Genomic DNA, 12,010 nt, shown 5'->3' on the forward strand with positions numbered 1-12,010 from the left:
CAAAACAATACAGTACTGATAAAGAAACAAAGTGGTTGATCAGCAGAATACATTAGGTACACAACATACAGTAGTGAATGACCATAGTAATCTAGTATGGGACAGACCCAAAGATAGAAGCTTTTGGAACAAGAGCTCATTATCTGACAAAAACTCCTAGGAAAATTGGAAAGCAGTTTGGCAGAAACTAAGTATAGACCAGAATCTCACACTGTATACCAAGATAAGGTCACAATGGACACATGTGTTAGACAGAAAGGAGAAAAGATATCATAAGCAAATTAGGGGAACATGGAAAAATTTACCTGTCATATCTATGGATAAAGAAAGAATTGATGACCAAACAAGAGAAAGAGCCTTACAGGAGGTAAAATAGATAATTTTGATTATTTTAAATTTTAAAGTTTTTGCACAGACAAAACTAATGCTGCCAAGATTAGAGGGAAAGCAGGAAAATGGGAAAACATTTTTATAGCAAGTTTCTCTGATACAGGCCTCATTTCTCAAATATATAGAGAACTGAGCCAAATTTGTAAGAATAAAAGTCATTTCCCAATGGATAAAATGGTCAAAGGATATTGACAGGCATTTTTCAGAAAAAGAAATAAAAGCTATCTACAATCATATGAAAAAATGCTCTAAATTATTATTAATTAGAGGAATGCAACTTAAACAACTCTGAGGTACCATCTCACACCTATCAGATTAGTTAATGTGACAGAAAAGGCAAATGACAAATGTTGGAGGGGATATAGAAAAAATGGGACACTGATACACTGTTGGTAGAGTTGTGAACTGATTCACCCATTCTGGACAGCAATTTGGAACTGTTCCTGGTGACCCAGCAATTCCACTACTAGGTCTGTATCCCAAAAAGATCAAAGAAAAAGGGAAAGGATCTATATGTGCAAAAATATCTATAGAAGCTCTTTTTGTGGTGGCAAAGAATTGGAAATGGAGGGGATACCTATCAATTGAGTAATGACTGAACAAGTTGTGGTATATGATTGTGATGGAATATTATTGTGCTATAAGAAATGATGTGGGGCAGCTAGGTGACACAGTGGATAGAGCACCAGCGCTGGAGTCAGGAGGACCTGAGTTCAAATCTGACCTCAAACACTTGACACTTACTAGCTGTGTGACCCTGGCAAGTCACTTACCCCCATAGCCTAGCAAAAAAAAAAAAAAGAAGAAAGAAAGAAAAAAAAAGAAATGATGAACAGAATGGTTTCAGAAAAACTTGGAAAGACTTATGTGAACTGATACAATGTGAAGGAAGCACAACCAAAAGAACACTGTACACAGTAACAGCAATATCGTATTGATGATCAACTGTGAATGACTTAGCTATTTTGATCAATACAATGATTTAAGACAATTCCAAAGGACTTAATAATGAAAAATGCTATCCACCTCTAAAGAAAGAACTGATGGAATCTGAATGCAAATCAAAGCATACATTTTTTACTTCATTTTTCTTGGTTTTTTTTGGGGGGGGGAGTCTGTGTTTTCTTTAGCAACATGGCTAACACGGAAATATATATTTCATGGCTCCACATGTATAATCTACATCATATTGTTTGCTTTCTCAACGGGGGAGGAGGGGAGAAAATTTGGAATTCAAAATTTTAAAAAAAAATAGAATGGTAATTTTTATACATGTAATTGAGATATATTTAATGAAATAAATAAAAAATATTGAGAGGAGGGGGAGAAGACTATTGCCTGGAACACTGAGAGGCTTGTGTGATACATCTAGTACATGAGATTTGAACCCAAACTGTGCTGACTTTAAAGTCAGCTATCTACTATACCATGCTGCATATCCAAAATCACCTTGGTTCACCTTCTCTGACTTAGATATCCTACAGTTTCTTCTCACTCCCAAAACACTGGATATACAAGAAAAGCACAGACAGGATAACAGACTCAGGGTAGAGCTCCCAGGAAGCTGATGGCTGGGAGCCTCTAATCTACTGCATGTTTTGTCCTTGAAAAATGAAGCAGGCCAGGGTGACTCTAAGGGGTCACCTTGTTCCTTCCAGGTATCCTGTACACCTGGATGACTCAGTTCTTCAGTAGATGCCATAGGTGGGTTCATCGCTGTCTCGGTATCGATCCAAATATCGAAGTGGCTGCAGATGAGGGAACTTTTTCTGTGGGGGATGGTAGGCGGGTGGACGTACAAACTCGAACACTGGTTCCCGCATGTCTGTAAAATGGATGAATGGGCTCAGGAGGATGCTCTCCACCCCCACTAGTCCCAAGCTTCCCCAGAGAAGGCATCCTATGAAACCCCCAGATTTCCTCCTTGTTCCTACCATGATGTGGCAGGGGCCATGGACCAGTGGCCAGCTTGCGCAGGCTAGGTGGCAGTACGGTCTCCTGTACCCCTTTCCCTATGGGATATTGCTCCCTGGCAGCGGACAGAGAGAGCACTGACTCCCTCCCCTGAGTCTACGCTGTCCCACTTACTGAGCAGGTGGTGATAGACGTGGGTGACAGAGTCATCCCAGCAGCACTGGAAGAACGCCAGACCAGCTGGGGTCATGAAGTCCTGGTGCTTCTTATAGAAATCAAACGTGCGGAAGGTTCTCAAAGCAAGACGGTAACTACAAAGAGAAGATGAAAGAATCTGAAAAGGTTGAGCAGTCTTACAGATGCCTCATCCTCTCCTAGATCCTACTCTAGAAAAAAATTCTGCAGTTCTGCCCAGCACATTCCCCATCCCTCCAATCAAATTTCAGAAAGCTCAGAGGTCGCTAAGAACAAGGCTCAATCACTCTGGGGACACCCAGGGTGAGGCCTCTGAGGAGAAGTTACCAGGGTGTGGGACGGGCATCTTCAGAAAAGTCGATGGACTTGTGTTGCTTGAAAAGGAGGAAAGTGAACCGGTGAAATCCAGTTCCTCTTGAGGGGAAGGGTGGGAGGTAGTGGCACATCTCCTGTCCTGCAGACACATCACTGCCTGGGATGTTGGTCCTAGTTAGAAAGGAAATTATGTTTCTTGTTCACAGGTAACCCCTCTCCAATGCCAAGACTCTGGGAGGTGGCATATCAGCCCATCTTCACACTAGCTCCCTCCAGAGTATGTGCAGAAACAGAGGTGTTAGGCAGTGGCATATGTCCCCTCGCCAACACCCCCAAAGTCCCATATTCATGGCCTGGCCACTGACATTATCCCTCTGTAGAAGTTTATTCACAGAACTGGATTTTCACCCATATTTTCGAATCAGAACCCAGAAGAAATGTCTCTCCCTCCACCGCACCCTTCTTTCTCCACATCTCACTTCATGGCTCCCAAACCCCACCCCGTTACACTTACACCAGCCAGTGGATGTATTCAGCATCATGTTCCTGCAAGTGTCCGTCTGCGTACAAAGAGAAGCTGCTTACTGTGGAGCATAGGATGGACATGGGGTCTGCTGCTCTGCAATGGTGGACCTTCTAGCTGGGATAACTCTAGGAGTTATCCTATTTATTGTCACTTCCCCTCCACTTCTCAGGACTTTAGTTTGCAGGACAGTTCAGTGATACCAGAGGCCCAGCAAAGAAAGGAGGGATAATGGCCTGTCCAGCCAAAGGTACATACCCAAATTGGTGAGCAGCAAAGTCCACAATGAATCCTTTTCTGCCTCATATGTTACCTCTGGGGGATTAGTGGCCTGGCAAAGAGAAAAGGTAGAAAGAGGCTACAGTAGCTCACAGGGAATAAAGACAGTCCAAGGCACAGACTGTATCGCAGAGAGGCAGGCAGGACACCGGAGAGGTGAATAAGAGCCAGGATCATAAGATTCTAAGCATGCAGAGCTTCCATGTCTTTAAATTGCTCTGAACCACACACCTCACATCACACTATGCATGAAGACATCCCTGAGGCATTGTAACCATGACACCCTGGGACTGAAGCAGGAGGTAGGAAAGGCATGTGTGTATGTAGGATGAGGACAGGTTACCTCTGTCGGGGTAACCTCATTCCCCTGGAACACGGGCATCATCAGCTCTTCTCCCAGATTGTAAGCAACATTCAGGGGGACCCAGGGCACAAATGTGGCACCATGGAACAGGTCTCGGTAGAGGCCATAGTACTCAGCCAGGCGCTTCTTATGGTAAGGGCCAACAGTCTTCTCCCAATCAGCCTTCACCTCCTCCAGTGGGATCAAGACTGTGAAGAGGAGAAGCACATGAGGAGGTGAACCTGGAGAAATGGGTTCATCCCTGATCCCTGAAACAGCACTCACCATTGTGGGGATGGGCAGCCTTCTCCATCCTAGTCCGGTTCTCCCGAAGGATCTTCTTCCTTTCAAGGACCTGTTGCCTCTGGTGTATCTTGCTGGGAGGAAATCCAATATCTATTTTATCTTTGGGATCTGGATGAAAGGTAGGTCCATGAGGGTAGAGATTTATATCATGCCTGGCCCATTCTCCCAACTCTTTTTGGCTTAAAATACTTTTTACACATTAACATGATTAAAAAACAAAACAAAACTGAAGCAACCTTAGAAGTATCCTGATGGTTTCAGAAAAACCTGAGAAGACTTATGTGAACGTATGCAAAGAGAAGTGAGCAAAACCAGGAGAACTTTGTACCCAGTAACAGCAATATCGTAAGGAAAATTAACTGTGGGTCTGATTGAGACAATGATCTAAGACAATTCCAAAGGACATATGATGAAAAATGCTATCCACTTCCAGAGAGGGAACTGATAAACTCTGAGGGAAGATTAAAAACTTTATGTGTGTGTGTCTGTTTTCTTTTGCAACATGGCTAATATGGAACTATGTTTTCCATGACTTCCCATGTATAACTGCTATCATATTGCTTGCCATTGCAAGAGGTGGAGGAGTGGGAAGGAGAGAGAGAGAATTTGGAACTCAAAATTTTTTAAAAAATGAATATTAAATACTTTTTTATACATAATTGGGAAATATTTAATGATGTAAATAAAAATATATTTTAGAAAAGTATCCTGATACTACTAAATGGGAGTGACCTTCAAGATCATGTAGTATAACACTGTCATTTTACTGAGGAACAGACTGAAGCCCAGAGAGGAGAGGGCTTACTCAAAATCCAAACTTTAGTGCCAGTCAGTAGGCATGGGCCAGATTAAGTCACTCGCCCCGTTGGGGGATCAGTCTCGTCCTGGGTAACTTGACGGGCTTGGCCTAGATGAGCTCCCAGATTGGCCCCAGCTCTGATCTCCGTGTGATATGATAAAGATGCCGGCAGTGGTTCTGCAACCCGGCCAGGGACATCAGCAGAAATTATGTGGGAGCTGTGGGGGATGGAGGAATGAAAGGGACAGGGAGCACATTCCAGCTGAGGCCTATGTTTCCTCAAATGGGGGAATGAGGAAGCGGCTTTGGTAGAGGAGAAAAGGCAATGCCCCAAGAAGGCCAAAGGAAAACATGAGCTGTTTTTCAATTTTTACATAAATAATTATAACAGCACTTTCTGTTGCCGTTGCTGTGTGTCCTTCATTCTTGGAAGAGGACCATGATATTAGGGAGGTGATGCTATGACATGCAAGTGAATTGGATTACAGTGAGGGAGGGCTGTGCCAAGTCACCAGCCTCACTTTCTCCTCTGCAGCCATCTGGGTCCAGTGGCCAGATATAGATCAGGACGACTGGAGATGGCCCCGGAAGCAGCAGTAAAGGACTGAAAGAAAAGGGTGTGCCCATAGGCAGGGAAATGGCTGAACAAACTGCAGAGCCTATGGAAATACCCAAGACTGAGAGTGACTTACTCCCATGCCATCATCACTGGAGCTGTCCCATCTACTGCTACTCTGCCTAGACTCTTCCCCGTATGGTAGCAAACTCCTAGCCCTTTTTACTCTCCCAAACCCCAGTGTTCCTGAATCCATGAGAATAAACTACCTCACTACACAGCCTCCATTGTGCCCTCCCTCAGCCTCAACTACCTCAGTCCAATCCAACACCCACCTGAGCTCTACCAGCCCCTTCCATAGGGCCCTTTGGAATTTCCATTCCAGGAGAAGAGATTTGAACCTAAATTTTCATGACTCCAAATTAAATGCCCTCTCCTTACCCCAAGCTGTCCTCCTACTCCTTTTCCTTTCATGTTCCTTCCATGTTATTTAAAAAAAAATTCTTCTCTAACAGGCCTGCACAACATACAGCCTGTTTTACATTCTCTACATTTTTCACAGGGTGAGATCCTTTGGTGGGCACAAGGCAGCCCTATGTTGTGCAGGCCTGCCCTAAGGGAACTTTGCATAGTCAGTTTTGCTGAGGTATTTGCATTTTCAAGGCCACCAGAAATCTTTTGGCAGGCTGTAGGTGGCCCTCAATATTGTGCAGGCCTGTTCTATAAGCATGTATTATCTCTCCCTTGCATTGCTCCCCAAATGAACAATTGAAAAAAAGAAAAAGAAAACCCCCATAACAAAGGTGCATAGTCCAGCAAAATAAATCCCCACATTGGCTATGTCCAATCACGCATGTCACGTTCAGCATCTGAAGTCCTCCCATCTTTCGACAGTTCAGAAGACTTGGAACCCCCTGCTCTCTCCAAAGGTGCTAATGATCTCTTAATCGCCAAATCTTAGGGCCTCTTCTCATTTCATTCTTGTTTTTACCCCTCCGGGCACATGATACTGACAACAATCAGTCTTTTCTCCGGGACACTCTCTCCTCTCTCAGTTTTCCTGACACTTCTTTCTCCTGGTTCTCTTCCTACCTTCTTAGTCTCCTTTTTGGGATCATCAAGCATAGCAGGCCCCACTAAGGCGTATATATAGCAAGGCTCTATCCCAGACTCTTCTCTATACTCTCTTGCTGATCTCATCAGCTGTCATCTCTACATAGAGATCTCCCATCTAAATATCTGGTCACAGTTGCTCTTCTGAGCTTCAGCCCTACACCAACAATGTCTGGACTGGATGTCCCATCTAGAACTCATTACCTTTCCCCTAAACCTACCCTACTTCCAAACTTCCATATTTCTGCTGAGAGCACCACCACCCCTCCACTCCTCCAGGTCCCCAAGCTCGGTATCCCTCTCTCACACCACACATATGCAAGGCATTGCTAAGTCTGCCTTCACAACATCTCTTACACCAGGCTCCTCTCTTTACTCACATAGCCACCACCCCATTTCAGACCCTTATCATCTCTCCCTTAGATTACTGCCTCCTAACCAATTTCCTTGACTCGTTTCTCCCCACGTCAACCTTATCTTTCATGTTGTTGTTCAGTCATGTCTGATTCTTGACCCCTTTTGGGGTTTTCTTGGCAAAGATATTGGAGTGCTTTGCCATTTTCTTCTTCATCTCATTTTACAGATGAAGAAACTGAGGCAAACAGGATTAAGTGACTCACCCAGGGTCACGTGACTAGTATCTGAAGCCGGATTTGAATTCAGGAAGATGAGTCTTTCTGACTCCAGGCCCAGCACATCACTTTAAGCTTTGCAAATTTTATCTCATTTGATTCTCACAAAATCCCATTCAGGAAGATGTTATTTTACAGGTAAGGAACTGAGGCAGATAGAGATTAAGCCTAGGGGTCACAGCTAGTGAGTGTCTGAGGCAGGATTTGAACTCAGGACTGTCTGATTCCAAGCTCATTTATTCTACGCATTTTAACCCCCAGCTGCCTATATGAATGGAACAGAATATTTTTGAACCATAAGAATAACAAACATGGATTCTGAGATACTACGGACGACCTGTATAAACTGATGACTCATGGTGAAGCATGTCTCCACTTCTGAGCAGGAAGGTGGTGGTGCAGATTAGGTGTATTTTCAGATGGCCAAAGTATTGATTTGTTTTGCTTAATTGTACCTCTGTTACAAGGGAGTGTCCTATGAAAAAGGGAAGTCTTAGAAAGTGATGGCGGTATTAAAAAACAAAACAAAACAACCAAACACACACAAGGAATATCAATAGCTTTAAAAACAAAATCAATGAATTTGAAGCTGAGAGACCAGTTTTAGCCTGGATTCCACTACCTGTTATCTGTGAGATGTGGGCAAGCTGCACAAATGTACTGCTCTCACAACCTTAGTTTCCTCTTTTGTAAAATGGGATGAAATGATATTTGCCTACTTCACAGGGTTAATGTCAGCATTAAATGAAATGGTGACATGAGTGATGGCAACTTTAACTATAAAGAGTTCAGTGATAGTAATATGTTCTGTTTGAAGACTTTACATAGCACTTTCCTTGCAACCACCCTATGAATTAAGTAGTCCAAGGATTATCTTCCCCATTTTACAAAAGAGGAAAGTTTGAGGCTCAGAAAAACAAAATGACTTGCTCAGGATCACATCTAGGAAAGAGTAAAAAACTGGTATTCCCGCCTTAGTTCCTACATTTATCATTACACCAAGAAGTCAGCAGTATTAATTATAGTAATAACTCTAATAGCAGAAACTGATACTGGGGCAGCGATTTGAGATCTCTAGTATGCTTTATATACATTCATTTGATTCTCCCATCTTTGATCTCCTTGATTTGGGTACTCCCTCCAAGAATACAGGTTACATACTAAGTGTGACTCTGGAATGTCACTTCACCACTGCCTCAGTTTCCCCATCTGTAAAATGAGGAGCATAACAGCACCTAATTTCCAGGGGTGTTGTAAGAATCAAGTGAGATCACCATTGTAAAGCACTCAGCACATTTCCTGGCACACACTTAAGTGATATAAAGAACATTAACTATTATTATTATCATCTCCATTTTACAGACGTGGTACCCAAAGGGGTGAAATCATTTGCCCAAGTTTATGGTGAGATACAATTATAATTTCCATTTTTTTTTTCAGGAAAAGTAACACCATCTGGGTACACTTGGGTGAAACTCTTCAGCTCTCCTGGCAGACCTCAGTTTCATCATTTGTAAAATAGGGATAAAAACAGCACTTAACTCCCAGGAGTGTAGCGGGGATCAAATGAGATCATAATTGTAAATCACTTAGCACACTGCCTGGTGCATAAATATGCGCTATATAAATGTTGGCTATGATAATTATTATTATCTCCATTTTTGCAGAAGCGTAAACTGATGGCCCAGAGGGGTGAAATCATTTGCCTAAGATTATAGTGAGATAAGATTACCATCTACATATTTTCAGGAAAAATAACCCTCTCTGCGTGCCCTGGGGCAGCTCTCCAGGTAGACCCAAATTTCTTCATCTGCAAAATGAGACTTGGCTGGAACGCTGGACACCCAGCTCTCCTTCTACCTAGGGTGGAGTGACGGGGGACGGCGCAGAGACCAGGGCTGAGCGCGGGGCGGGACCGGGCAGGTCTCGCGATGACAGGAAGGAGATTCAGAGGCGCCCTAGCGCACCTGAGGGCTGCCGGAAGTAGTCGCGGTAGCTCTTCCACCAGTGTGGGGCGTTCGCCTCGCGTTCGGCGTAGCGCCGGTAGCGGTCGAAACTGCGATACCTCTCCAGGTTCTGCAGCTCGCTCACGTCGATGTCCTCATTGGGCATGGGCCCCAGCGGGGCGGACCGGCGGCTCAGGACGGCTAATGGGGCGGAAAGAACCATCGAGTCACTGGCGGAAAGCCTAGGTCCAGCTCAGAGAGCGCGACTTCGATCCCGACCTCGCCCCCGTTTCGTCCCTTCCCCATCCCGGCCCCTCACCCGCAGTGCTGAAGCCGCGGGCACTCCGCGTTCCGTACAGCGTGACTCTCCACCAGGGCGCCGCCATCTTCCTTAGGGCCGCAGCGTTAGCGCTGCCGCCAGGACCCCAAAGAGGCGGCTCTTGCGTTCCCTGAGCGGAGAGGCCCCGCCTGCCTGGCCCCGCCCCCAGACCGCCTAAGTCACCGGGGCGGGCCGCAGAGGCTGTGAGCTAACGGGGAGGGGGCGGGGCAGAGTCTTTGACTCGGGTGTCGAGCCTTGCTTGCTTCCTCCCCCCATGTCAGCCCTCTCCCCAACCTCATAGATTTCCTTATTGCCCTCCCATCCCTCAAATAACCCAGCCCAGTCCATTGAAATCCACAAGCATTTATTAAGCATTTGCCGTGTTCCAGGCAAGGAGATAAGTAGTTATCTAGCATTTATTAAGTGCCTATGCCAAGCGTTGAAGATACAAAGAAAGGCCAAAAAAGATCACTTCTCACGGAGCCTGCAATCTAATTGTGGAGATAATGCCAACAACCCCGTACAAACAAGATATATACAGGCTCGATTGGACTCTTCTGCAGAGGGAAAGCACTAGCATTAAGAGGGATATGGAAAGGCTTCTTCTTGTGGCTGGGCCTTGAGGAAAGCCAGGAGGCAGAGACAAGAAGGGAGAAAAGAATTCTGTACATGGGGTACTATCAGTAAAAATGTCCAGTCCGCTGGGAGGGACAACAAAGGGGGCGCAAAAAGTATGTGGAGGGGAATTAGGTGTAAGAAGACTGGAAGGGCAGGAGAGGGGCCAAGTCATGAAAGGCTTTCAAATCCAAACAGGACTTTATATTTGATCCTGAAAGTAATAGGGAGTTGATGGAGTTTATTAAGTGGAGGGTGGGAGGGAGTTGGTGGTATCCATACCTGCACTTTAGGAAGCTCAGTTTGGCCTCAGTAAAAGATGGATTGGATTGGCATAGACAAGACAGGGAAGACCAGTGAGAAGACAATTTCAGTAGTCCAGGCGTGAGATGATGAGGGCTTGCACCGGTGTGTTTTCCGTGTCAGAAAAGAGACTCGAGGGGGTGTATAGGAGAGATGTTATGAATTTATGTTTTTATGTTAGGACAGAACTATATTGATGTGCTAATTACTTGGAGGAAAAGTAAGTAAATTTGTTGAATAATTCAATAAACCTTGTAACTTTTATTTTAAAAAACTTTTTTTTTTTTGCGAGGCAGTTAGGGTTAAGTGACTTGCTCAGGGTCACACAGTTAGTGAGTATCATGTGTCTGAGGTCAAATTTGAACTCAGGTCCACCTGACTCCAGGGCCAGTGCTCTATCCACTGCACCACTTAGCTGCCCCTAAAAAAAATAAAAAAATTAAAAAAAACCCTTTAATATATAATGACTTCCTTTGCAAAAAACTTGTTTTTCATGATTTGGCACTGAATTCACAAGATTTAGACATTGTTTAATTCATCATGAAACCGCTTTTATTGTTTTGAATATTAAGCATACCTTTGATAAACATTCATTTTCCCAAGTCGAACCTTCATTATAGCCCCCAGGTTTTCAAGGAAGCTCTTGTGTTACTGAAGCATGTTTATATCCATTTCTTGGATAAATTTCTTAATCTTTTGTGATTTGAGACATGGGACAAGATTGTGTTGTAGTATTCCATCTCCATTTGGGAATTTCTGTAATTTCAGAACAATTCTGCATCTCAATACACAGGTAAAGGGTTGGGGACTAGAAGAAAGTTTTGATTGAGTAAATCAGATCACCCTTTCCCATTAATGTAAGTGTGAAGATATTAAGTCCTGACAGCCAAGTGAGAATATTTCTGTAGTGAATCACTTATAGGCTTTTGACTAAGTGAAATAAAAGTCCTTGATCAACTGAAGTGACATTGCATAAAAAGTGTGTTCAGATTAGCTGATTAAATTTGGTCATTCTCTGGGTTGGGGGATTGTATAAAACCAGGAGCTAGTTCAGAACTCAGGAATTCAAATATCTGTCAGCACAGAGTAAACATTCGAGCCAAAGATCATCAACCTAAGAAGCACCTGTTTGTGGGGTAGAAGAGTAAGTTCTTCTTAGCCTCAGCCTTTGCCTCTTTTTCCCAGTGGCTTGGAAGAACACTTTATTAACTTTGGAAGGCCAGAAGATTTTGACTTTCAATTTTTAAAAAAATTCATTATAGGGGGTGCAGTGGACAGAGCACCGGCCCTGGATTCAGGAGGACCTGAGTTCGAATCTGACCTCAGACACAAAACACTTACTAGCTGTGTGACCCTGGACAAGTCATTGCCTAGGCAAAAAAAAAAAAAAGATTATTTTTAGCAGCATTCCTGCTACAGCAATGGCTCTGTTGTACCCCATAGTATCTGCACTGGGACCCAA

General features: G+C 44.0%; 1 protein-coding gene across 1 annotated transcript; it reads right to left on the reverse strand.

Annotated features, from left to right (window-relative positions):
- Window positions 1-1,299: 1,299 nt before the first annotated feature.
- Window positions 1,300-9,773, reverse strand: MRPL38 (mitochondrial ribosomal protein L38). Its single transcript, XM_021002616.2, has 9 exons — window positions 9,631-9,773; window positions 9,333-9,512; window positions 4,245-4,373; window positions 3,960-4,168; window positions 3,596-3,668; window positions 3,329-3,374; window positions 2,827-2,985; window positions 2,479-2,615; window positions 1,300-2,215 (listed from the first exon to the last, which is right to left on the reverse strand). Exons 1-9 carry the CDS (start codon window positions 9,695-9,697, stop codon window positions 2,079-2,081), a joined length of 1,137 nt encoding a protein of 378 aa, XP_020858275.1. The 5' UTR covers window positions 9,698-9,773; the 3' UTR covers window positions 1,300-2,078.
- Between the last annotated feature and the right edge of the window lie 2,237 nt (window positions 9,774-12,010).

Source organism: Phascolarctos cinereus, unplaced genomic scaffold (assembly GCF_003287225.1).
Source record: "Phascolarctos cinereus isolate Bilbo 61053 unplaced genomic scaffold, phaCin_HiC Scaffold_5;HRSCAF=322, whole genome shotgun sequence".
Lineage (NCBI taxonomy): Eukaryota > Metazoa > Chordata > Mammalia > Diprotodontia > Phascolarctidae > Phascolarctos > Phascolarctos cinereus.